The sequence below is a fragment of the Leptonychotes weddellii genome, chromosome 1 (assembly GCF_054177405.1).
Source record: "Leptonychotes weddellii isolate Sample4059 chromosome 1, ASM5417740v2, whole genome shotgun sequence".
In the NCBI taxonomy this organism is placed as follows: domain Eukaryota; kingdom Metazoa; phylum Chordata; class Mammalia; order Carnivora; family Phocidae; genus Leptonychotes; species Leptonychotes weddellii.
The window spans coordinates 189,156,272-189,181,249 of NC_138369.1; the positions used below are offsets into that span (position 1 = coordinate 189,156,272).

A 24,978-nucleotide genomic window follows, 5' to 3' on the forward strand; every position below is an offset into this window, starting at 1 on the left:
CACGTCAGAAGACGTTAGGAGCGGTCTCTGCCAAGAACAGCAAGCAGCAGTGGCCACGAGTGAAGGGCCCACCTCCTCTTTCATGCAGCAGCCCACGGCGGGCATGCACACCGCCCGCCGAGCACCAAGCAGCAGATGACCGTGATCCGGGACCCCAGGCACACGCGGGGCTTTCGGGACAGCCCAGGGCTCAGCAAACACAAGTCGGTGTTTCGTGTCCCATGTGCATGTTTATTTCTTTCAAAGACTATTCATGTTCCAGACACATCTTCCACAGTTCGGTGCAGGACAGGGACCTGTGTTTAAAGTGCTACCGAGGAATACAATCACTGTCCAGCAAATTCATCACCACACTTAAGCATCAAGCCAGACCTTGCCACATACCTTGAAAACCTTTCATTTTCTTCTTTTTAAAAAAATGTAGCTTTGATGTGCTATTGGGTGGGGGGTGGGGGGGTACCTACAAGGCTAACTTGTAAATGGTACATGACTGAGCAGTTGGAAGCTGGGTGAACTGGGCAGGTCGACGTATTCCGGATGCCTCCTCACATAAAACAGGAATGCCGAAGAGAAGGGCCCGGGGGGGACCTGAGTTTGCTTTGCAGAACGTAGCGGCGCCAGCGTGTCCATGCCACGCGCTTTGGTAGTCGGGCCTGAGCAGGTGTGGGGCAGGGGAGGGAGGGCCTGGCATCGGGGTCTACACCAGTGTGAGACCTGCTTTCCACCCAGCGGACATCAACGTTCTGACTTCCAGGCGCCACCAGCTTGTGCTCTGACATGTCAGGACTGTGAGGCTCTTACCAGGAAAACCCCCACACCTGCTGGCAGCGATATAAATTAACGTGTCCCTTTCTGCTCAAGAAGAAAACTTGCAACTCTCTTCTGAAGAGGCAGCCAGTAAAACCAATCAGAGACGGAGACAGGCACCTAATCTGTGACTGGTGGGCAGCAACTGGCCGCCGAGCTCTCAGGAGGAATCAAGGGCTGGCTTTAAACTTAAACTTGAGAGTTGATTTAAATAAAGGACTGTCTAAACTGTCTTCTTCACAGCGGGTTTCCAACGGGACGATGAGATCGGTGGTTTTGTTATTGCTACATTAATAACACACACACACACACACACACACACACACACTTCAAGCTCCCCTGCATTCCTCTGCAAACACAAGCGCATCTTTGAATGCAGGGCAGTGCCCCAGCTCACAACCAATGTGAGCATCTGGGTCCAGACATGCAGACACACATTCCTATTAGCGTTCGTGAGAAATCACTCCAAAACACCACTTTGCAAAAATATCATGAACGCAAAACAGAAACAAAAGCTCTTGTGCCCCTAAAGCATAAGGAAAGGCAAGGGAATAAGGTGATTTACAGATTGGTATGTTTAGCATTTGGTGTATAATCTTAATTGACATGTACCCTTCATAACATTTACTTTTGCATAAATACCTACACCATTAAAGCACAGGCCTGGATAAACAGCCAGGAAAGAAGCATTCACAGTATCAACACGGCCCATTTTCTCATGGTGCTATGTTCATGCACCCTTCCATGCTCTGTCGGGTGTCCTGTAAGTTCAGAAAAGGCCCTCAGAGGAAGAAAACGTGTGTGCGTCTTGAGGGGGGTGCTCCTGGATCTGACTCAGAGGTACGGGGCTCTTGATGTGTGCCCAACACACGGAAACACAGATCTCCTTAATGCTCTCCACCTCTCGTGGGACGGTCCTGCGTCCCATGCGGGACAGACAGCCCACCTGTCGTTTGCCCGGGACCCGGAAGAGGCTTCAAGTCACCAGGAAGTTGAGAAACCAAGAAAACCCTTGGCAAAAATATTAAACAGTGAACAAAATGCTCATGGGGTCAATCAGGAATGGGAATGGCTAAGACATTTTTTGTTGAGAGCAAGGAAGTGGCAACGTAAAACTGATCCCATCACATTGAATAAATTGAGTTGATCTGAACTTCAGAATCAAACAAAAAACTGTGCTAAGGACTTCTGATCTCTGCCTGAAATTCTGACACATAATGTCCTCTGAGAATTAATTTTTGAATGTCCCAAGTGCTGCCTACCCCGGGGCGGGGAGTGGGGGGGGCAGGAAATAATCCTCCACTAAGACAAAACAAAGTGACCAAATGGGTTCCAAAAAGACTAGTAGTGATTACCAACCTGCGGAGACTAACTTGGTATGATGACATGTTGGAATGCCTGGTGCTGTTTCACGAGGTAACGAAAATCAAAAGTCCCTGTAAAAACTCATCTTACAGTCACCTGGTAATTCCTGGGACCCCGGGGCATTTCTGAGTGTGTATTTCAAAGTAAAATTCTTCATGTAGTTTTAGAATCTCTCCCTCAAGAAAAAGGGAAAAAAGTTCCATAATCTGGGTTTTCGGGAAGGTTTTTCTTTTCGGCAGTGGCTCCGTTACCCCGAAAGATGTGTTTTGGGGTCAACAAAAGCGCTTGTGAGAAGGAGCGCCCCCAATTTCCTATCCGTGACAGAGGTCAGGCTTCACGATAGCCTTTTAAATCTTATCAGAAGAAAGCGAATCTTGCTGAACCATCCAGACGGTTCATAGGGACGGCCACAGCCCTAACCAGCTCGTCCCTGGCAGTGGCACCTTCGGGCGGATGGGCCAGTGGCGCGGACACACGGACAGGCGGACGGACGAGGACTGTGGCGGGAAGGGTATACAGAGATACGCACATGGCGGGCCATGTTTATCTGTTTTTTTTTTTTTTCTTTCCCCCACTGGAAACCAAAACAAGGACACCCCAAAACATGTCAAGCGCTGTTCACGGCAGAATTCTGGAGAGCTCCCGAAAGGACTGATGCGACGTTTGGCCCATTTGTTATTAAACTTCCACCCCTAAGACTCCTACCTGAGACACACAATAGCTTTCTCTTCTGTCCTGGAAGTTCTTTGTTTCAGCCATCGGCAGCGTTTGGCAAACCAGCCGGGGACGAAAGGAAAACCGTGTGTGGGGTGTGGCCATGCGGTGGGTCACTTACTGCTGCTAGCCTCACTTGAGAGCCCCCCCACACGCGATCACGAGCACTTTTGACCGTACAGAGGAAAACGTAAAAACCACATAGGAATTGATAGATCTTCCACTTGCAAACAGGCTCAAAGTAAACATCCAGGAGAGCTCAGCATAATGTGCGCAGGAGAGATTTAGTGTTTGCATACGGTTTCAAGTTATATGGCTAATATCAAAGGCAACTACTCTCTACCTTTGTCATAGTGTCTCTGTTACCACCGTAATTTCTCTATGGACCCCAAATCCTACCTCTGTCCCACCTCTCTGTACTCAGGGCGAGCTGTACTGTGACGCTGAGCAGTCCGTGAGGACAGGTGACCCATCCGTTCCATTCACAGTGACAGCACAGGGGGACACCTCCTCTTTGCGACGCGGTCCAGGCGTGGACCCAAGGTACTACGTGTCCGAGTGCAGTGCGGGTAAAATTGAGTCCCCCACATCTGCCCCATCACCATTCTTTATAGGATGTTCTTTAGTTCAGAACGTAAATCTCACATTTAACTTCAGCTCTTGGATCGGAGCACAGCCCATGTGGCAGAGCCTTCGGGTCTCCTTTGGCATCGGGTGGCAAATCGGACAGTTGTCTCTGGGGGGAAACCTCCTGGCCGGAGACTTGGGTTTTCGTTGCCCTTTAACCCAGCTAGCTCAGGCGGCCGTCTGACAGCTTGCAGGGACTCTCACTCCGTCCTGGTGGGCAGTTAGGTGGGCCCGCGTCTTCCCGCATCCTGGTGCGGCAGGCTGCCGGCCGCGGGCTCCGCCGGGGCCCCGTTCATGGTGCTCTTACTTCTGTGTCTGGAGAGTAACTTCTTGTTCAGGATCCTGGTGAGCGTCACCCCCTTCCTCCGGGCCCCCTCCGGCTGCTGCAGGAACACGAGGTCGTTGTGCGACTGGCTCATGCCGGGGTCTTTCTGTTGATGTCGCCGGCGGAAGAACAGCTTTGCGCCTTTCCTTAAAATCCCTCCTGCAAGAGGAAAGCACAGGGGGCCAGTCAGATGGGCTGTGGACGAAACACCGGGACCACTAGTCCAAGATGAAAAGAAACAAGGACATCTGAGCGACTCTAATAAGAGCGGTTTCTTACTTTGGTGTGCGGTCACTATATCCACACGGGAAAAGCAGCCGGAATCTGGCCTGGACCAAACACCAGAGTTTTCAGGATGAAAAGACTCTGAGCCGAGAAGCAGTGAGCTGGACTGTCAGGTGCGTCCCAGGGCAGACCTCTCTCTGAGCTCCTGGTCAAGGCCAAGGGCAGTAGGCTGTCCCTCCCTCGGGTCCCCTGGCCCCCCAACCCCCAGCAAAGATGGCCATGCTATGGAAACCCCAGCAGGGTCAGAGAGCCTTCCCAGCCAGCCTGGAATTCATCACATCTGCGTGTCCATGCTGATGGCTTTGAAAGGAGAAAGTCTGCCCATCAGGATGAGGAGCTTTATGGCTATTTGGCAATTCATTATTTTCATGATCGAGCCACCAAATACTTGAGTAGCCCTGACAGACACCAATGACCGAATGTTTATTCAGGGGGGACCACGAGGAGCATCTGCTGGTTCTTCTCCAGGAATGCGGGCGGACAGTGGTGGAATCGGGCCCAGCCCTGTCTGTGGACCTTTCACAATCAGCACTGTAGAACAGCATGCCCGCCCATGACTTTAAGAGGCTGCTCATTGGGCCTGGCGCCAAGGGCGGACTTCCCGTTTGCTCTGTCCAGGCTCGGCCGCAGCAGAGCTCAAGAGCCCCAAGGCATAGGCTGAATGTCATCTGATCAAAGCTGCTGAAAAGGTCTTTTTTTTTTTTTTTTTCATTTTCTCTTTGGATACAATCAAACAGCCTATTATGCAGAATCACGAGGGTGTGTCTACACTGATCTAACGTGGAGAGGCTGTGTGCGGGGCTTTCGAGGACAGCGGGAAGGACAGGCAGCGGAATGGGGGCTCCAAACGTGTATGGGGCTCTACCCTCTCCACAGGCCTGCTGTGCTACGTCTGGGGGCCACGAGTGTCTGTTCCTCGAGCTGTTCAAATCCCCGTGAGATGCAGCCTGTCACAAGGAGTCACCAGCTGGGGTGTGTTACCCCACCAGCCACCACCACCAGCTGGATTTGACTTTGCAGTCTGGCCGGTGGGGCAGATGCAGGGGTGCCCACTGGTTAATCCCCCGATCAGATGCCCTGGGCACCGGGAGGGGCTGCACCATGACAGGTTACCTCGGGTCGCTGGGGCCCAGGAAGTGTTTCTAATCTACAGGAACCTGCTTTAGGCTTAGCTTGGGGTCCCTGAAGGGCATATAAATGTGGGCTCTCACCTGGATCCGTTCGGTTAACCTGGAGTGCTCTAATCCCATGCGCCCTGTCTCTCCATGGGGCTAGAAGCCTGAGGGGGGGCAGAGCAACCCCTCGCCACGGTGGCTGGAGGTCAGCAGGAACAGGGGAGGTCCTAGAGGACCCCGTCTCCAGAGTCCATTCCAGGGGTCCCTGCACTGAAAGTTGGTCTGGGGTCTGCAGCCAGGGGCTGGGGTGTGAGCAGGGGTGGTGTTACGGGTTGGATCATGTCCCTCCAGCATTCATATGTTGGGGTTCTGACCCCCAGGAGCTCAGAATGGGACCTTAATTTATAGACAGGTCTTTAGAGAGGTGATTCATCGACGGTGAATCAGGGCAGGCGCTACACCAACACAAGGGTGTTCTTATTCAAAGGACAACTGTGGACGCAGGCGTGCCCATGGGGAGAGTGCCGGGGGGAGGGGGGCTGGAGGCAGGGATGGGGGTCACGCTTGTGCAGGCCAAGGAAGGTCAAGGACGCCAGCAGACACCAGAAACCTGGGGAGAGCATGGAGCAGAGTCTCCGTCCTGGCCAGCAGGAGGCCCTTGGACTTCTGGCCTCCGGAGCCGGGAGACCGGCCATTTCTGAGCCCGAGGCTGTGTGGAATGGGACAGACCAGCATCTGGCTGCTGAGAAGCATGGGTCTGCACCAGATTCAGAGGAGGTGGCTGTGTTCACAGTTCTCTAAAAATGAAATCTACACGTTTTTAAGCAGTCACTTTAACTCTTTTAAATGAAATTGCACTTGGGGTGCCTGGGTGGCTCCGTCAGGTAAGCATCCGACTCCTAGTTTCGGCTCAGGTCATGATCTCAGGTCATGGGATCGAGCCCTACATCGGGCTCCGCACTCAGCGGGGAGTCTGCTTGAGATTCTCTCTCTCCCTCTGTCCCTCCCCCTGACTCACATGCATGCTCGCTCTAATAAAAAAAAACACTTTAGGGGCGCCTGGGTGGCTCAGTCGTTAAGCGTCTGCCTTCGGCTCAGGTCATGATCCCAGGGTCCTGGGATCGAGCCCCGCATCGGGCTCCCTGCTCAGCGGGAAGCCTGCTTCTCTCTCTCCCACTCCCTCTGCTTGTGTTCCCTCGTTTGCTGTGTCTCTCTCTGTCAAATAAATAAAATCTTTAAAAAAAAAAAAAACACTTTAAATGAAATTGCACTTTAAATGACTAAAACTCAAATTCTTGCCATATCAAGATGAAATATCAGGGACTTCCAGCCTGTGAGTAAAATCGGGAAAGGGAAAGACCTGTGTGCCGTATTGACTTGAAACGCTCCTGCTGGCAGCAGTCTGTCCCACAAGCTAGGGTCTGCTCCCACGCGTCCCACGGACAGGGCCTATAACGGGCTGTTTTCTGTGTTTCCATCCCCACGCAGGCTCTCCGAACAGGTCTGCAGTTCTGTTAAATCTGACTGTTCAATATCCATACGAGAACCAGATGATGTCCTGTGTCCCCTGGTGCACGTCATCCTAACTCACCAAGTGTGGGTGTCCCCTAACTTGACGTGACTTGTCACAGCTTCTGTGGGGACAATAAAATGTGAAAGGAGGGACTGAGGTTTGCAAATCTATAGGCTGGAGCCCTGCTTATGTCTTATCCCTAGCAGTGATGCACTCCGCCCCACTAACGAGTGCCCCAGGGCAGAAAGCCTGTGTGCTCATGCCCGGCTCCCCTCTGCACCTAAGGGATGCTGTCTGAGCTGGCAGGGGATGGGTCCCAGCGCTGAGAAGTGGCCAGCAGGTCTGGTAAAGGACACGTGCATGGGCGGTCACCGGGGAAGGCCTCCTGGGAGTGGGATGGGTCTTGGTTCTCAGAGCATCCCAGAGCATGGCCCTGCACTCCAACACGGACGTGGACAGGTTTCCGGAACAATATCAGTCTTGAGAGGCACGCTGGTAGCATGTATAAGACAGGACACAAATCCCGCCCCGATGCACAGCTTAACTCCTCAAACGTGAAGAATGACTAGGGTAAACGGAGGTCATTCCGTTCTCCTTTCTAAATAAAAACATTAAGGTCTGTTTAAACTGGGGCACGAATCACAGTGACCTTTGGGGTAAATAGTGCCGGAAGCACAAGGCCACAGAGGGGACACTGACTGCGCCACTCCGCAGAGGTGTGAGGGTCCAGGACAGAAAGGCCAGCGCACTCCTCCGTCAGCAGGAAGGGTCACGGTATGGAGCTTCCTCAGCTCCTCGGAGCCGTGGCGCTCTGTCTTCAGTGTCAGCCCGGCCAGCGCTCATCTGTCCCCTGAAGGCACTGGGTAGATGCGGGGTCTACAGTGCATTCGGCTATCCTGGACTAGAGCGCGCTACCCTGGATGGTGGGCGTGGCCTTCATCCCATCCGCTCCGTGCCTGAAGGGCCAACGCCAAGGGCTCCCTCCAGGAGAAGACAACATTCTGTCTCCAGACGGCTGGCCTGCCCTGCAGATTTCAGACCGTCACACCCCATGATGGTGTGAGCCACTTCCCTGAAATGTAGCACCTCGCAGTTCTGTTTCTCTAGAGAACTCTGGCTAAGACAGTAACTAACAGTTTGGTATGTCACCCTCGCCTCTGGGCCCCCAGAATCTGTCACCTTTGCTGCTGGGGAAGTTCACAGTGCCTGAGCAGGAGCCCCAGTGGTCTGGGGTTTTTTGTTTTTTTAAAGATTTTATTTATTTATCTGAGAGAGAGAGCACACGAGCAGGGGGGAGGGGCAGAGGGAGAAGCAGGCTCCCCCCTGAGCAGAGAGCCTGATGTGGGGCTTGAGCCCAGGACCTGGGACCATGACCTGAGCCGAAGGCAGACGCTTAACGACTGAGCCACCTAGGCGCCCCAGTCTGGGTTTTATAAAGCTGAGCTCCTTTAGTCCAGACCACCTCAGCCACTCCAAGAGGCAGGAGCAAGACCCAGACCTCGCCCGCAACCTTAAGGATTCCTTCAGGTAAAATCTGGAGAGAAGATATGGGAAATTTGAAGCAAATAGCCAACATCTTAAATGGGGGACAGAGAGGAGGGGAAAAAAAAAATCTTTCCCTGGTTCTAGCAAGGTTAAAAAAAAACAACCACCACAAAAGAGCCGAAGAATAAACAAATAGAAAGAACTTCAAAAATAATTATTCTAAATTAGAGCTTTAATATAGCAAATATTTCCCAATTTACTCTTGTTTATCTCCACAGACCCTAACAGACATGAATAGGTCACTGAAGAATCCATCTCAAAATCTGATAGGAAAACAGTGACCAGAAGTCACTTTGCACGTCGTAGTTTGCTGCCCAGAGAACAGCTCTCGAATTCAAGCCAAACCATAGATAGTCCGTTTAGAAAAGTGACTGCTTGTTAGAACCAGGGCCCGGCTCAGGGAAGCGGTGTGTATGCACTTGATGGGGTGCGAGGCTGGCTGTCCCCTGAGCTGGGGGACAGCACCCCGCCCCCCCCCCGAGGGGTAGACGTGCTACATTAACCCCACCAGCGCACATCTACGGAGGAAAACGGGGACACTAGCGTCCTGGGCAGTTCACGCTGGAAAGGAACAGGAAAGAAAGGGAAGGGGAGATCAGCTTCCTGCTGTCGCAAAATAAGCTTTTCTCATGGCAGGGCTGTACTCAAATTTTTGGGAAAAAAAAATATAAGACAGAAATAACTTACTGTGTAGGCAATTAATTCTGGTTGGCATAGCGATCCTCTTAAGTTAAAGGGAATGAGCACGAGATGACGAGAAGAGGTCAGAGGTCAAAAGAAAAGTATGCAGGAGCAAAACAAGAATGACAGACAGTGAGTCCCGAAGCATCGCGCCCGCGCGCACGTGACGTTACTGGGCAGGACATCTGGCAAGGTTTGGGGTGGCTTGGGGTTTTTGTTTTGTTTTTTTTTTTTTACTTTTTAGTATTTTTCAAAGTCTCCATCAATACTTTTGTTCTTATGGTAAAGTCCACAGAACACGGAGTCTACCGTCTTAACCATCTCTAAACACACAGTCACGTTACGGACATTCCCGTTGCTATGAAACAACATGGACGCTTGGTTAAGCTAAAAATCAACCCGAATTGGGGGGACTAGCTTCCCTGTATTGGCTGCAGCGTCACGATAATGTGCATTTCCAATCAGCGAAATTGCAAGAGAGTTCTAAATACGCCTGCGGTCTTGGGGACGTATGTGAACCCCTGCTGTGACTGGACACACAGGTGGTTCTCCAGCCAGAAAATGAGCTTCAGTTTAAAATGGAGAGAACGTTCCATACAGCCGCTCCCTTGATCCCCGGGTAGAAAGCTGAAAATCCCCAGCACACAAAAACGCTTTGGCACCTGTAACACGTAATCGTCTAAGGTTCTGACAACATCTAGAGACACGGTGTCCAAATCTCTACGAAAACACAGGAATAGAAGCAAGTTTGGAAGCACTGCCAAGTACATCCCTTTACAAATCTGACTCCACGGGCGCCACGTCCAGCGAGGTCCCCGCGCCCAGCCTCCAGGGAAGCGCCAAGCACACCTGTCAGCACCTAGGTCCCCAAGAGTGCCCTTCTGGAGGGGTGCCATCCCCCTGGCCAGTGCCGGGAAAGGAGAAGCATGGCCGTGGCACAGCCAGGATGGAAACCCATGGGAAAGAACTCTCCAGAAGGAAAGGCAAAGGGAAGGAGGAAGCAAGGGATGAGGGGACGGTGGTCTCTGGATGGACTCGGGGTCAGCGAGGCTGGGGGGTTGGGGTTCATGAGAAGAGGCAGCGGACTGTTGGCCATCGGGAGAAGGAAGGGGGAGGAAGGGGCGCCCCACCCTGCACCTCCTCTTCTGCTCTGCACAGCGCACACTGCCTTCTTCGGGGCCAGGGGAGCTCCCCCAGGCGGTGCTGACCCCCTGGACCAGGCCAGAGGGGGCTAGGCTGTCCTGCACGCTGCGGGCTTGATGCTGCGCCCTGGCCTCTACTGCCTGCTGCCAACAGCACCCCAGTCCCCAGCTGTGGCCGCTGAGACTGTCTCAGGATGCTGCCTGGGTCCCCTGGGGGGCAGGGGGACACAGTCACCCAGTTTGAGAACCACTGGTCCGCGGCGGCAAGAACAGAGGAGTGGAGCAAGGCAGCAGCAGAACAGCTTACCGAGGTTCCCGGCCTCAGGAGCGACTGCGATTTCCTGGAGTCTGCATTCTCGGGGGGCCGGGGGGGGTGGCGAGGACTTAGTGCTGAGCCGCACCCACGACTCCCAGCTGCGCTCAGGCGCCTGCATTCTGTCTCCTGTCCTGTCTCTGCACCGGGATCTCCTTATTCCTGCCTGGGAGGGGGGCGCATCCTCACACACGGAGGAGGAGCGGAGGCTCGGGAGGCTTGACCGCCCATCTAAAGGGGACCTCAAGCCCCTAGACTACAGTCCCTCAGAAAGGCTCTTTAGGTTACCATCAGGCCAGAGCACTAAATTAACCGCACACGCTGACAAAATCTGCAAATGCAAAGCATCGATTTAGTGCTGATGGAAAACAACGGATTATTCTAACAACGTCACTGCTCATCACTACACACACGTTAAGTTAATCGGCTCCTTTTCTGGGGGACTTATCTGCCCTTGGACGCTAGCAGGACCCAGCCCTGAGGTCTGGCCAGCTTTTACTTGGAGGGAAGAGTCTGAGGCACAATGAGCAGAGCTGCCAATCCTGCAGGAAGCCCGGCCTCTGCTGGCTTCGTGAGGAGTTGCCTGGTGACCCCCTCTAAACGTTCTGGAGGGTTCTATTTCAGGGGGTGGGGCGGACAAAAGAAGGGGCGCCTCTAGGCATGAGCACAAGCTGCCCCCCTCAGTGCAGAGAGATGGAAGGATTCTGAATATGCCGCCTGCCCACTGGCTCCAAGCGGGCCCACCCCTGCCGCGAGGGTGTGCTTGCTGGGGCGGGGTGCCGAGGGCGGGGTGGATTTGTAGAGGAGAAGGGAAGGGAAGCCGGCGATGGAACTGAAGGTTAGCTTGGAAACGGGCAGGAGAGAAAAGCTAGCGGGTGGGTGGGCGGGCGGGGGGCGTGGGTACCTTTATGCTTCTTGGCGGCGCCCAGCTCCGAGACACTCAGGGAGCTCTCCGACAGCTCGTCCCCATCGGGGTCCAGCGGGGCCTGGCTGCCCCACGCTGAGGCCTGTGACTCCTTGTCCAAGTCCCAGGAGTCTAGCTCGCTCTCCTGGGGCTCCGGGGCCGGCGGGGCAGGGGCTGAGGCCTCGTCCTCCGGGGGGACAGAAGCGGCAGCCGCCCCCACAAGGGACGGGGTGTCCTCCTGGCGGGCGCCGTCCACGGAGGCCGAGTAGTCCAGCATTAGGGCAGCGGCATTGTCCTGAGATAGTGAGGTCTGTCCGGGGACAAAAGAAGGAAGTCAGCTTGAGGGAGGGGGGCAAGGACACACGTCTTTCCCAGGAGACGCGGCCGTGTTTCACAGGGACTGAAATGCAGCCATGCAGGTCGCCCCTCGCAGCAGAGGGTCGGGGCCCTGGCTGCAAGGGGCGCCCGCGTTCACAGGTGGAGGGGCGTGGAGGAAGCAGACACCCTTCCCCGGCGGGGGGGGGCCCGCGGAAGGGAGAGACTTCCTTCTAAGTGGCAGACAGCGCACGGGGAGGCACGGGAAGTGGGCTATGGATTCAGTGTGTCTTTTAACACTTCTTCCTACAGGAGTTTCCTTCCTGCGAGCAGAAAGTAATCGGCATACACACTGTAGCCTAAGAATTCTGGGTGCCACCTCTCTGTGTCTAAGACAAGCACAGGTTAGCTGCCCTAACCCTTGGGGCCCGTGGGCTGGAGGGTGGGAAGGTGACTGCAAGGGGCCGGGGGCTCCCCGGGGCCACCCCGCTGTTCACAGGGGAGCCTGCTTCCTGACAACTGCACTTGGCTGGCCGAGTGCCCACTCACTCAGGATGGGGCCATCTGAGCCTCCGTGAAACATAGTAACCGCAGTGGGTTGGACACATTAAATGTAAAGTTTACGTGGGTTCCTAGTGATTCCAAGATACAGCCTTCGAGAAAGCAGAGGGCGTGGTCCCAGACTCCTCGTGCCGCCGCCCCCTGCTGGCCGCCTCCGGAAGTGCACTCAGGGAGGCCCGGGGCACCACGTGCCAGCCCTGCCAGCTGGTACTTGGCACTGGCCGCCGAGGCCCTGAGTATAATGGCAACACTGATGACTGACCTCCGCACCTCCCCTGGCCCACGTCGGCATGAGCTACAGACTGCCGCATTCCCCTGGCCCACCTCCGGGTGCCAGCCCACCCTCCGTGTTCACCACGTCTTCTTGCTCCTCATCCCTCACAACTAAAGCCCCTTCCTTGCTGGCGTTCCCCTTGTTCATTCTGGGATGTTCCACACGCATACGGGACCCTCGCGCGGCCCCTGGCCCCGAGGGGCTGCCCTCTCTGCTAGCCTTTGCCTGCAAACAACTTAAATGGTTTGGAGACATGTCGACCCGCGAGAGGGTAGCGGCTCTGTCCCCAACGGGAGCCTTAGTCAGGCCAGTCTTTCTCTCTCAATAGCTTTTCTTCACATGGGTCACCAACCCCTCAACAACCAGAGCATCCTGGGCCAGAAGCCTGCAAGCTTCCTCACGAACGGGGTGAGCTGCATAAACACAGGGCCGTGAGTGAGCCTCATGCTGGGTGAGGAACGGGACCTGCCCTTTGCAAGGAGCTTTCTGGACGTCATCAGGAGCTCGGGCTACCTTCCACCAGGAGGAAGCCAGGCCACCGACAGACACGGCCCCCGGGGCGCATGGCCGCACCTTGGAGATCCCTGATATGATGATGGTGCTCTTCTTCCGCGGAGACTTGACCTTCAGCTTTGAGGACTCGCTGAGCTGGCGGATGGCGACTTCTGCCACGGGATCCGAGCCGTTCAGCACCAGCAGCTCTGCGGGAGGGAAGGCGGCACTGAGCACATCACACACCGTCCTGGGGACCTCCAGGGCTGATGGAGATGATCCCCAGGCAGGGGCCGGCAAATCGCTTCCGGAAAGGGCCAGACAGTAAACGGGTTAAGCTTCGTGGGCCGGCCTGGGCCACGAGCTCTCACGGAGGCCTCAGTCCCGTGCAGGCAGCCTGAGCCTGAACGGAAGTGATCGGACAAGGCCGGGCTCCGATGGAATTCATGAACAGAAACAGGGCCAGGTTTGGCTCACAGACCCTCTTGGTCTATCGCTGCTTCTGGATGGTTCCACACACTCACTGCTGTGTACTTACTCAGATTTCTGCACTTTCTCATATGCTAGTCATACCTCCATAGAGTTGATGAAAAACAATGAAAGCAGGAAGACCAACAAACAAAAAACCTCTGACCCCTTAGACGACTTTGAACTTTGGAAGGCAATGCCCTTTCCTTCCCGAGAGTGGTTCAACACAGTGAGTTCGTACAGGCAGCTCCTCCCTGTGGTCAGCACCCCACATGTGGCCAACATCTGTGGGATGCTTACCACCTAGCAGGTGCTTGCCGAGGGCTGGGAGAGCACACTGTTTTGTGTCGCCATCCCACACCCTATGACGCAGGGGCCTTTTTTATGCCCATCTGAGACGTGGGGGGATGTCAGGCAGCCAGGGGGATGGCCCGGCCGAGGTCGCTGACGCCGAGCTGGTGCCTATCCCTTCACTGAGGCAGCCCCTGCTCAGGCAGAGTCGAACAACAACGCGATCAGAAGGGCAGGCGTTAACGGGAGCGTCCCCCGCCTCGGTTTCCGACTGCAGACGACAGATGCTCCGTTTCCCGGGGGACTGGCGAGGGGCCGACGCGGCCACACGCTGCCTGGCTGCCACCCACAGTGAGAAACGAGAGGCTCACGAGGAGGGGGCTGGCGAGGACTCCCCAGGGGAGCACCTGGCGGCTCTGAGCTGTCCTTCAAAGCCCTGTCCAGGTGCCAGGGGTGCCCAAAAAGGCTACGATGGCCCCGGGGGCGCCTGGCGGCTGGCTCTGCTGCCCATGGAGCGGGAGAGAGACCTACAGTGGGAACGTCAGGCTGTTAAAAAGGGATCCTGCGCAGGGGAAGGAGTCCCTGCAGTACGAGGCAGCGGGGCGCTCGGCGAGGGGCAGGAAAAGGGGCATCGGGAGCGGCCAGCCACAGGAGGGCCACGGCTGCGTCTAGGAGGCTGCAGCTGGGGGGCGCTGCGGTTTCCAGAGAGCCGTGACCACTCCCGCAGGGAGAGGCACTGTCAGCTTTGCCAGGCTGAGGGATGACCCGAAGCCGTCCGAAGACAGCACCCGTCAGATGAGAGCTTCCTGCCCCCCGTCCTCTCCTCCTTGTCCCATCCTTGACCTTGGCAAGACCAGAAACAGGACTGGGAGGATGGGGAGAGGTGAGCCGGAGAGAAGGAGCCCGCCTGCCCTTTGTCTGACAGCAGGTCACACCCGAGCAAAGGGAGCAAACGTAATCCCCAAGTTTAGATTGTGCTTTGACTTAGGGAGGCCGTAACTCCTCTCTCCAAAGACATTTATTCCCTAAACGTGACCATAAAAATGGGGAATTTGCGAGCAGAGTTCTGCGGGGCGACCACTCCTAACGAGCAGCTTTTCTGGGACAGCGGGAGACGACAACAAAGCTGCCTTTAGGACTACACCCCCAAGTCCTGTTTATGTGAAGATATTCAGAGCACTGGTGTACTGAGCGCGAGGAGAATAATGCTCAAAAGTTTTATAACGTGAGGCATAAACTGGGTTTTCATGTTTATTTTGTGAAAGCGTCTGCTAAAACTTAACGCCACCCCTGGTCTCTGCCTGTCTTCCATTCCCCCAGTCTCCTCCTCATTCTGCTCTTATTACTCAAAAAAGTGCCTCCCAAACTCCGAAAAGGAAATGCTGACCTGTGGACAGATGAGAAAGGCAGGAGGAGAGCCTGGAAGGAGGCGAGAGGGAGGACGCCGTGAGCACGCGCCCCATTACCTGTGTCCGAAGAAGAGAAGGTCTTACTGACAGGAGCCCCGTGGCAGGAGATGGCTTGGACAGAGATGTCCTTCTCGATCACCTTCACCTTGACGGGTGTCTTCAGGGGAGACTCTGCCAGGAGAAAATCCAGATCACAATGGCCCCAAAAGCCATCTGAACCTACAGTTCCCGGAAGGTGAAATCACACCTCTCACGCAACCCCGTCCATTTGGATTTTTTTAACAGTCTCTCATTTTGGGGGGGAGGGAGGTAGGGGAGGCGAGGACCCAAAAGAATGCTGGGAACCTGGGTTTAAATAAAATTTCAGAAACATTTTAATTAAGCCAGAATTTCACTTTGTTTTGTATTGAAGAACAGTGGTGCCAGGCAACCTGTTCTGGGAAGAGAATACGTTATCTACGTGGAAGCAGAAACACAGTATAAATACAAATAAAATAGTAACTCCTACACTTAAACAGAAGTTGTCTCTGGGGCAGAGGCTGGGGGGACAGGTACAGAATTCAGCTAGATCTCAAGTGACTGCACACCAGGCCTTCTAAAAAACGGATTCTCAACCTAAGAACTTACACTGATCACTTACATCTAATGTTTCAAGATAGCGGGTTGTCCCCCCGTGAGTGTAATTGGGTAGTTCATTGAACTAGATGTTTCCTCTAATATCTAGGTTTTTAGCTTCAGCATGCACTACAGGGTTGAACCTTGCCTCGGCATGTCATGTAGTTATTTGAGAAAATAGAGAGGTAATTGGCTAAAACTCAAAAAGCTAAGCCCAAGTCTGGCCAGTTACCCTTCTTTCTGGGCCATGAGACCGTGTGAACCACACAGAGACAAGATGCTCACGGACTGTGGGCCGCGAGTCTGCACGGCCTGCACTCACCACAGCTCAGCGGGGACGCCCTCCCCGTGTCGAAGCGAGGCTTGGTTTTCACAGCAGTGACAGTAGTGACCACAGTCCCACATGGCATCACCGTGCGGTCTTTTTCTACCTTTGCAGCAGGAGCAGGTGGAGGGGTCTGCCGGGATTTCACTTCACCGGGTTCTAGGTAAGAAAACTGCAGAGAAAGCCGGTTACGCATTTCATGCAGCACCAATATCGACCCCTGCGCGTGCATGCTGCCCTCCTCTGCCATAACCTGACTTTGTCAATCAACGTCGCTTAGTACTACTGCCTTCCTGGCATTAATCTGGGTTTCCCCCAGAACCGACAGGTGAGAAGTCCCCTGCTCAGACCCAGCCACTCAGCGCCTGACGATGGGCACAAAGGCTTGGAGACCCAAACGAAATCGAAGGGCCCTTTCTGGGTTAGGCCCACGTGACACGGCATCATGGAAAGTTCCCCATGCGGCAGACCACTCAACACAGTCATGGGCAGGAAGTGTCCCATTCGCGTCTAGAAATGCGCAGTACAAAATGGGAGCTCCTCTTAGGTGAGCGTCCTGTTTCCTGCTTGAAGCAAGCGTAAGAAGGACTCACAAGGTAAAGATGCTCCTAATCTCAAGTGGGTCAAGCTGGAGCTTGGCCATGGTAGAGAATGACGTCGTACCTCTGCAGTGACTGAACCCAGCACCGAGCTGCCAAAGGAGGACCCGCTGGTCAACGTAAAGCTCTGGGGCCCAGAAGGCTGCTTCTTGAATAAATCCAAAGGAATGGTTGTCATCGCCAACAGAGCTAAAAAGACAGGAGACAAGTAAAGATATGTTTCCACAGGGTTCCATGGGAGCAGGGGTCAGCGGGAGCCGCCACTGCAACCAGAACTCCCAACACGTCCTGTCCGCTCCAACATCCTCCAGGTTCAGGACATTTCAGAATGTTCTAGAACACCAGAGACAGAGGTGGTGGACATGCTCCAGACCAAAGGAGGCGAAAGAGACAGGAGACTCAAGGCAGAATCTAATCCTGTGGAAGAGTGGAAGGTAACTGCTCTAAAGGAGACGGGGCCAACCGATGAAGCGGAAGGCAGGCGGCAGGTTAGAGAAACCGGTGCAGATTTAGGAAGCGGACAGCTGGGGTGTGGACACAGAAGAGAATATCCTTATTCTTAGGAAATATGCACCTAAGAAAGGAGGAGTACCCGGCCTGATACCCTCAAATGTTCACACATTTACCCTCCAGCATGTGTGCACACGCATGTGTGTGCATGCAGAGACAGCAAGCAAAATCAAGAGCAACCACCAAGTGTGAGCACAGATAATAAAGCAAATTGGGCAAAATGTCAAAACTATGGGAGTCTCGGTAAAGGTCCTACAATTGTCCTTTGTTCTGTTTTTGTTTTTTGTTTTTAATGTGAAATTTCATAGATCCCATCGGGTTGTACAGGAATGAACCTCCAAAGGAGCCAAAGGAGTGGTGCCTCAGGAGTAGACTAGGAGTCGGCTTCTCTCAGGGCAAACATCGGCCCATCCTGGGTTCAAACCACACGCCCTCTCCTGGAATGTTCGTTCTTATCTCAGAAGCACCTCACTGATCTTATCCCAAGACAAGAGAATCAAGGAAATTAGCTCAGAATTCTTGCTAATGGGGGTGCCTGGATGGCTCCGTCGGTTAAGCGGCCAACTCTTGATTTCGGCTCAGGTCATGATCTCAGGGTCCTAGGGTCGGGCTCCGTGCTCTGCATGGAGTCTGCTTGAGGATTCTCTCTCCCTCTGCCCCTTTCTCTCTCTCTAAAATAAATGAATCTTTAAAAATTTAAAATCTTTAAAAAAAAAGAAAAAGAATTCTTGCTAATAAACAGAAGCTTGAATTGCTTTTTCCTGTGTCTTTGTAACTCTGGGAGACAACCAAATGGCTTGGTCTCTTAGCAGGATAAGCCACGTAAGGGTCCCCCGCTCCTAATTTTGGTATGTTTATGGGCATTTTTAAAAACCTAATACATACTGAAACTCCCGAATTACACACATGCATACATACAGGTCCGTGTTCCCGTTTGTGATTTTACCTTTAATTGTTGCTTTCTTGTCTCTACAGCAATGTGTCCAGTATAAGCTACTGTGGCTTATTTTATAAGGAAAAGCCAGCTGGAATCCACAGAGACAGAAAGCAGAATGGGGGGGTGCCGGGGGCTGGGGAAGGAGGGAATGGGGAAGACAGGGTCTCAGCCTGGCAAGAGGAAAAAGTCCGGGAGGTGGATGGTGCTGATGGTCCCACACCAGTGTGAATGTACTTAACGCCAGTGAATTTTACACCCAAAAATGGTTAAGATGGGAACTTCTATGGTATATGCATTTTGCCACAATTAGGAACACAACAGAATGCGTTTATTAAGGCTAAGAGGTTGAGAAGGGCTTCTCGAAGCCAAGAATTGCCAAATAAAAGAGTTTAGGTATTTGTTTTTAAAAAAAGGCAAAAACCAGTTGAGTATATTCTTTTCCAAAATGTATGACCCTGCTAATAACTGAAATGGACTTTCAAGCAAACATTGCCTCAGGAAGACCGGAGTGGTTTCAGGGCAGGCCCACCCTGCCTCCCAGCTTCTCCAGGCCGTGGTCAGGGCGGCTGGGTGACCCCTCCCAGAGAGCAGGGCCTCCCTCTGCCTGCTCGACACCCACCTTCCGAGGATTGCGCATCCCCTGAAATCTGCAGGTGCAACTCCTTTGACTTGGCATTCAGCTCACTGCAGAAAGGAAAAAAAGTGCTGGGAATCCTTACAAATGCTTTATTATTTCTTGAAACAGTATTTTTTTTCTGATTATGGAAAGAAATACAAATCTCCATTAGCATAAAGATTATCTGCCACCTCCCCATCCCCAAACAGTTACTGTTATTATTTGGTTTGTGGTCTCCTAGAATTCTCTGCTGCTTTCTGGCTGACGATGGAGATGTCCTTCTAGGCGCTATCCAACCTGGTGGCCACTAGCCACAAACGGCCACTGAGAGCTCAAAACGAGGCCCGTGCAAACCGAGGGCCTGAACTTAATTTTGTTGCATTTTAATTCATTCAAATTTAAAGAGCCACATGCGGCTAGTAGTTACTGTAGCTATGTATTTATCAAAAAACAAAACATAGAGCACGGTATACTTCGCTTTTGTAACCTGTATTTTTCACTTAAGATATCAGACCTCTTTCTAGGTCAGAGAGTATAGAGCAACGCCCCTTTTAATAGGCATCCAGTGTCCTCCTATCTGGCCGTAGGAGATTTTATTTAGTCCAGTCCTTAATAACCAACCCTTAATAATGGCTTGGTTGTTTCTAACATTTCCTTATTATAAACGAGATGAGATAAACACCCTTATACCTATCTTTGTACACAGTGTGATTATTTCCTTAGGAAGACTGTAAATGCCAGTCAAAAGGTACATGCATTAAAGAGATTTTTTTTTTTTTTTTTGGATACATATTGAGGACTTCCGGAATGGAATTTCTGGAATTTTCTTCCAATTTACACTTCCACCGGCCATGCTCCCTCGCCTATTCTTTACCAACTTGTAAGGTGAAAAAATTCTCTCTTCTGTTTACATTTGTATTTCTTTAACTATTGCTGAGATTGAACAACTTTTCTGAAGTTTCTGGCTATAGTTCTTGTTTTCTATTTTCTAGCTCAGACATTTTTCCCGGTTTTCCAGGAGAGGGCTCGTATTTTCATTACAGATTTATAAAAGCTCTTTATATTATACACGGGACACCTGCTGCCAGGACACTTTCCAATTGTTCGCTGTTTAATAAGCCTCAGAAAGCAATCGATTTCTACAGTTTTAGAGTCAGCCACTTTACTGAAATATTTATATGAGTTTCCTATTATTATTTCTGATAGTTTTAACTGATTTTCTTGAGTCGTCTAGATATGCAACCCTATCACCTCCAAGTGATTCGTTTTGCCTCTTCCTTTCGGTACTTACTGTTCGGTACACTATTCCCTTCCTCCTCTAACCGCACTACCTATACTTCTAGAACAAAACAGCGGGTATCTTTGTCTTGGCTTTAACGGGACTACTTCTGGTCTTTGTCCTTTACAGTGATTTCTCTTAGCTTATTAAAGAAGTGGCCATTAATTGTGTTCTAATTAAGATTTTAAATTAGGGGGCGCCTGGGTGGCTCAGATGGTTAAGCGTCTGCCTTCGGCTCAGGTCATGATCTCAGGGTCCTGGGATCGAGTCCCGCATCGAGCTTCCTGCTGCTTGGGAGCCTGCTTCTCCCTCTGCCTCTCTCTCTCTCTCTCTCTCTCTCTCTGTCTCTCATGAATAAACAAATAAAATCTTTAAAAAAAAAAAAAGATTTTAAATTAGGAATGCGCAGGAAATATCACTGATCATCTCAGCATGTATTGAGATCAGTATGTTTTTTCCTTTGATCCATCATCACAAGGGATTCAGTTCATCGATCTCACGAAGCCATCCGTACGTTCCTGGGCCGAGTCCGGCTTCTTAAGGTGCTGGGGGACGCTGCTCCAGGATACATTACTTAGAATTCCTACACCGTTTCTTCTAAATGGGCTGTACTGTTCCCTTTGTTCCCAGTCAGGTTCCGGTATCAACCCGAAGTCCCCTCCCTTCTGCTCCAGACGGCGGGTACTTCTAAAGTCGAGGGAGCCTCACCAGAGTGCTCTCTGGACAGGGCAGGACACGGGCCAGGGGGAAACTCATACCCAGAGCTGCCTTCAGAAAGAAACCCAGATTCAACCTAAAGCTACCTCGGATGTTTAATACACCTTTTCAAAAGTAATTTTTTGAATGTTTCTGTTTTGGGTATGGACAGTGCTACACGCCGAGTTCGGGACCTGGCAGCCGTGCGCGGGGGGGCTCCGCCCTCGCAAGCCCGCGTTTACCAGGCTGTACGCACAAGGTGAATTCTTCTTCCCAGCTGAGGTCGGTGGTGTTTGTAGCAAGGGCGCTGAACTTCTGAACAGGATCGTTCAGCCGAACTACACACTGTGGATTAATGTTGCCTGCAATCAAACAAAGGGGCATTTCTATTTTTTAAATTGCGTTATGTGCATACACATTTTGCATATAACAGGCTGAATTAAACGCCTGTCTTGGCTCACCCACGTCTGAGGGACTATTCTTTATTTCATTTGCCATTAACAAACTCTCAAAGCACCTCACTTAGAGTTTAAGATTTTTGATCCCCAACTTGCTATCCTTTGGCCTGGATGGTGGACCTCAAGAGCCCCTGCTCCCCGCCCTGGAGGAGGGACACTCCCCAGGGGCAACATTACAACAGCAGATGTGGCCCCCACTTTTGGACAAGATGACCAGCTTGCAAAAGGAGAGGCGTCTGGGGTGACCCCTGAATTTGGGGACACCACACAGAGAACCCATATCCCTACTTATGAGGGGTATGCTTTTATACCTGACTCAGCTCAGACAGAGACCTGTTTGGGGGTCTGTGATCTGGGGGATGGAACATGTCACTAGTCAACAGTCATTTCTGCTTCTAGGCAATGCCTGTCCCATGCACAGAGCTGTGAACATAATGTGTAACCAGTAACCACTGGACCGGACACTGCACAGTGTTAGGTATTCCACACACATCATCGTACTGATCTTCACGATCACCTCTGATGGGAGACACGGGCCCAGGTGTGACCTGCCCACAGAGGCCAGGAACAGGGAGGGACCCCCGAGGACATCACCCACAGCTGGCTTTGCACAGAGTCTCGGTTGTTAAATGTGGACAGTCTGTGCTTTGGGGACTGGAAGACACTCCCTGCACATAAGTAACCCTTAGCAGCTTCAGACAATAAAGAATTCATTCCTGTTCTCAGCAAAATCGAATCGCAGTGGAAGGATGGGTCCCATTCCAGGCTGCTGTGCATTTGGGGTCTGGGCAGCCATTCAGGACCACCTAAAAAGAAGGATCTGCTCTGCAACACTTGTCCTCACTCAGATAACAGCCTCTCCTAGCACTGGAGGGTCCCCGATGGGCCCGAAGCCCTTCTGACACTCTGTAAACCGCCCACGTGGTGCCCCGTCTTCTAGGAAAGGAGAAGGTGCGCATTACGTAGCAGTCAGGGATGCTCAACATGTATTTACATGTTCAGTAGTTAAAAAAAAAAGGGGGGGTGCCTTCCAGATGAAAGAAAAAGGCAAGGTTATGATTGCATTCCTTTTTTCCCTCAGCCTTCCTGCCTGCAAAATCGGGATGGCTGTTTAACGGTCTCACGTTACTATTCCGGTTTTCAGGGGCTCTGTGCTCAAAGGCAGGATCACACTGCAGACCCAATTGGGGGTGCCACGGGAAACCCAGAGGCCACTGAGAACCTGCAGGTCACCCCTTGCTCTGCTGTGTGGTGGAACAGTCACTTCTATTGCTGGCAGGACCCCCCGCACCCCCCGGGGCTTCCTGCAGCCCGGCCACCTGCCTGAAGCCCCAGGATCATTTAGCAGCGAGGCTCGGATGTTCTTCACCAGTAATCTGAGTTCGTGAGCCCTTGGAGGTTTGGGAGGGCAGGATTCCTGAGGAGTAGATGAAGTGCGTTGTAGATTCTGCAAACAGAAAACCAAGAGCAGTGACCGGGGGAGAAGAAGAGGCAGCCACCCACCACCTGTCACGGGGCGGGGTCTTGGGGACAATCCGCACGGGGGGCCTGACCCTGTGCTCGGCTTGGGAACAATTTTCCATTTTTATGGGAAGGGAAGGTCCCAATCCACCATAACCTCTTGCCCTGCCTGGGAGCCTTTTACATCCAAATAACCCGAGTGAAGCAGCAGTGTGCTCAGCCAGAGGGGCTCCCTGGAACCTGGCTGTGAGTGGAGCCCGGAAGCAGAGCTTGCCTTGGGTTCGCACCTGCCCCAGGCCAGGTGGTGACGAGAACGTGGGAGGCCCTCTCCAGGCTGCAGGCGCCCACTGCCCACCTGCACCAAGCCGGACACTGGCCTGACACACACGGCGAGGGCCATCAGGCAGATCCGCCATCCAGGTGGGGAGTATCTAAGTGTCATCCAGGTGATGCCCAGAGGCAGGTGCTGCCGGGACCAGCGTCCATCATCATGTCCGCAAGTGGGCATCGAGGCGTTTCCACAGAGAAAAGGCTCCTCTAACCGTTTCCCAAACTGGCTTCCTCCCTTCCCTCGCGGCTGTGAGTACTCCTTAAAAGGGGTCCAGGGGCCCCTGGGTGGCTCAGTCAGTTAAGTGTCTGACTCTTGGTTTTGGCTTAGGTCATGATCTTGCATTTGTGGGATCGAGCCCCAGGTCTGGCTCTGCGCTCATTGTGGATTCTGCTCCAGATTCTCTCCTTCTCCCTCCTGCCCACTCTCCCTCTCAAATAAATAAATAAAATCTTTAAAAGGGGGGGGGGTCCCTTAAGTACCAAGGTCTGGGAATCCTGGAAAGGCTTCTCAGAGACATCACAGGTCTCTACACAAACAGAGCCTTCCAGGAAGGGACCCTGGGTACTGATCTGACCTCAGATGTTTTTTGGGGGAAAGCTTACCAACCTCTCAAGGTCACCATTTAGAAAACACTACTGTGAACCAGGACCTTGCCAACTGTGAGCTGCAAGAATTGCAAAAGTCCTTAGGATCCAAGTCAGTGAGCACAAGGGCCAGAGCGATCACATGTCTGGGATGGAGATGAAATATTTCAGTTGTCTGTGTGTGATGGTTAATTGTATGTGTCGATGTGACAGGGTCACAGGGTTGCTCAGGTATTTGTTCAAACGTTGTTCCGGGTGTTTCTGTGAGGCTGTTTTTGCATGAGATGAACATTTCAATCAAAAGACCCAGTGAAAGAGATTGCCCTCCCTAATGTGGGTGGGCTTCATGCAATCAGTTGAAGGTCTGCTAGAACAAAGGCTGACTTCCCCTGAAAAAGAGGGGGTTCCTCAAGCCTGACAGGCTTCACGCTGGGATATCAGTTTTTTCCTGCTTTTAGACTCGAATGGAGACACCAGCTCTCCATGGCTCTCAAGCCTGCTGGCCTTCAGGCCGGAACTACGGAACTCCACCGCCGGCGCTCCTGGGCCTCCAGCTTGCTGACTCACCCTGCAGATCCCAGGGTTCATCAGCCTCCGTAATCACGTGAGCCAATTCCTTATAATAGGTTTTGGTGTAGATTAATAAATATACATTTTGTATATAAATATATGATTGGCTCATGCAACTACGGAGGCTATTATATAATTGGATATTTTACATACATATAAAAAGCCACCTTGCTTCGGGGGCACGTTCTCATGGCTAATTGGGTTTCCCAGCTACCTCAGTCCTGGAAGGATGAGATCCGAGGCCACAGGCCGAGTGGACAGTGAAAAGTCGAGTTTCGGCTCCAGAAAGGCAGAGGCTCAGGACTAATTAGGCCTGGACCACGCGAAGCCGCCCAGACACCTGTTCTCCCGTCCCACGGGGCTCTGGAACCCTGTGCCCTGAACTCGCAGCTCGCCCAGCAAGCAGTCGGGCATTCTTGTTCTACCACGGCGGGCGGAGGAACATTTGAAACGCACGCAGGTTCTCCAGGAGGCGGACCGGGATCCCTAATGGGTCGTGAAGCGCCACCCTCCGCGGCTTACCTGAACGTCCCTCACGTCCACAGGCTTGGTGCTCAGAACGACTGATGGGGAGGCAGCACTAACCAGGCACCTCAAGATATCCTTGAGGGTTTCAGACACGGCATCGGTCTCCGCCACCCGGTCCTGCCAAAAGAGGGGGAAGCCGCCAAATCACTTCCTGACTGTGCGCCGTGCAACAGGAGGGTAGGTGTCAGGCGACTGCCCTGCATCCCCGGGACCAAGCACGCGGGGGGCAGCCCGGGCTCCGGGACGTCCGATCTCCTCTGGGAGACAGGGTCTCCTTACTGGTCTCAGAGGTAATTCCTGCTCCTTATTTTTAAAATGGCAAC

At 52.8% G+C, this 24,978-nt stretch overlaps 1 protein-coding gene and 1 long non-coding RNA gene across 2 annotated transcripts in view; one reads left to right on the forward strand and one right to left on the reverse strand.

Moving 5' to 3' along the window:
* Window positions 1-210: 210 nt before the first annotated feature.
* The window catches only part of C2CD2 (C2 calcium dependent domain containing 2), a 51,222-nt gene continuing 26,454 nt past the window's right edge, over window positions 211-24,978 (reverse strand). The window contains exons 5-14 of the mRNA XM_081800427.1: window positions 24,650-24,772; window positions 22,505-22,628; window positions 20,980-21,085; window positions 18,752-18,816; window positions 16,750-16,874; window positions 16,084-16,258; window positions 15,204-15,317; window positions 13,060-13,187; window positions 11,337-11,646; window positions 211-3,997 (exon numbers count right to left, since the gene is read on the reverse strand). Coding sequence (XP_081656553.1) covers window positions 3,735-3,997; window positions 11,337-11,646; window positions 13,060-13,187; window positions 15,204-15,317; window positions 16,084-16,258; window positions 16,750-16,874; window positions 18,752-18,816; window positions 20,980-21,085; window positions 22,505-22,628; window positions 24,650-24,772 — 1,533 coding nt within the window. The 3' untranslated portion in view covers window positions 211-3,734. The remainder of the gene's footprint in view (window positions 3,998-11,336; window positions 11,647-13,059; window positions 13,188-15,203; window positions 15,318-16,083; window positions 16,259-16,749; window positions 16,875-18,751; window positions 18,817-20,979; window positions 21,086-22,504; window positions 22,629-24,649; window positions 24,773-24,978) is intronic.
* LOC115941678 (uncharacterized) lies at window positions 11,624-15,524 on the forward strand. Its single transcript, XR_004076409.2, has 2 exons — window positions 11,624-12,055; window positions 12,815-15,524. It is a non-coding gene; the product is annotated as an uncharacterized LOC115941678 (long non-coding RNA).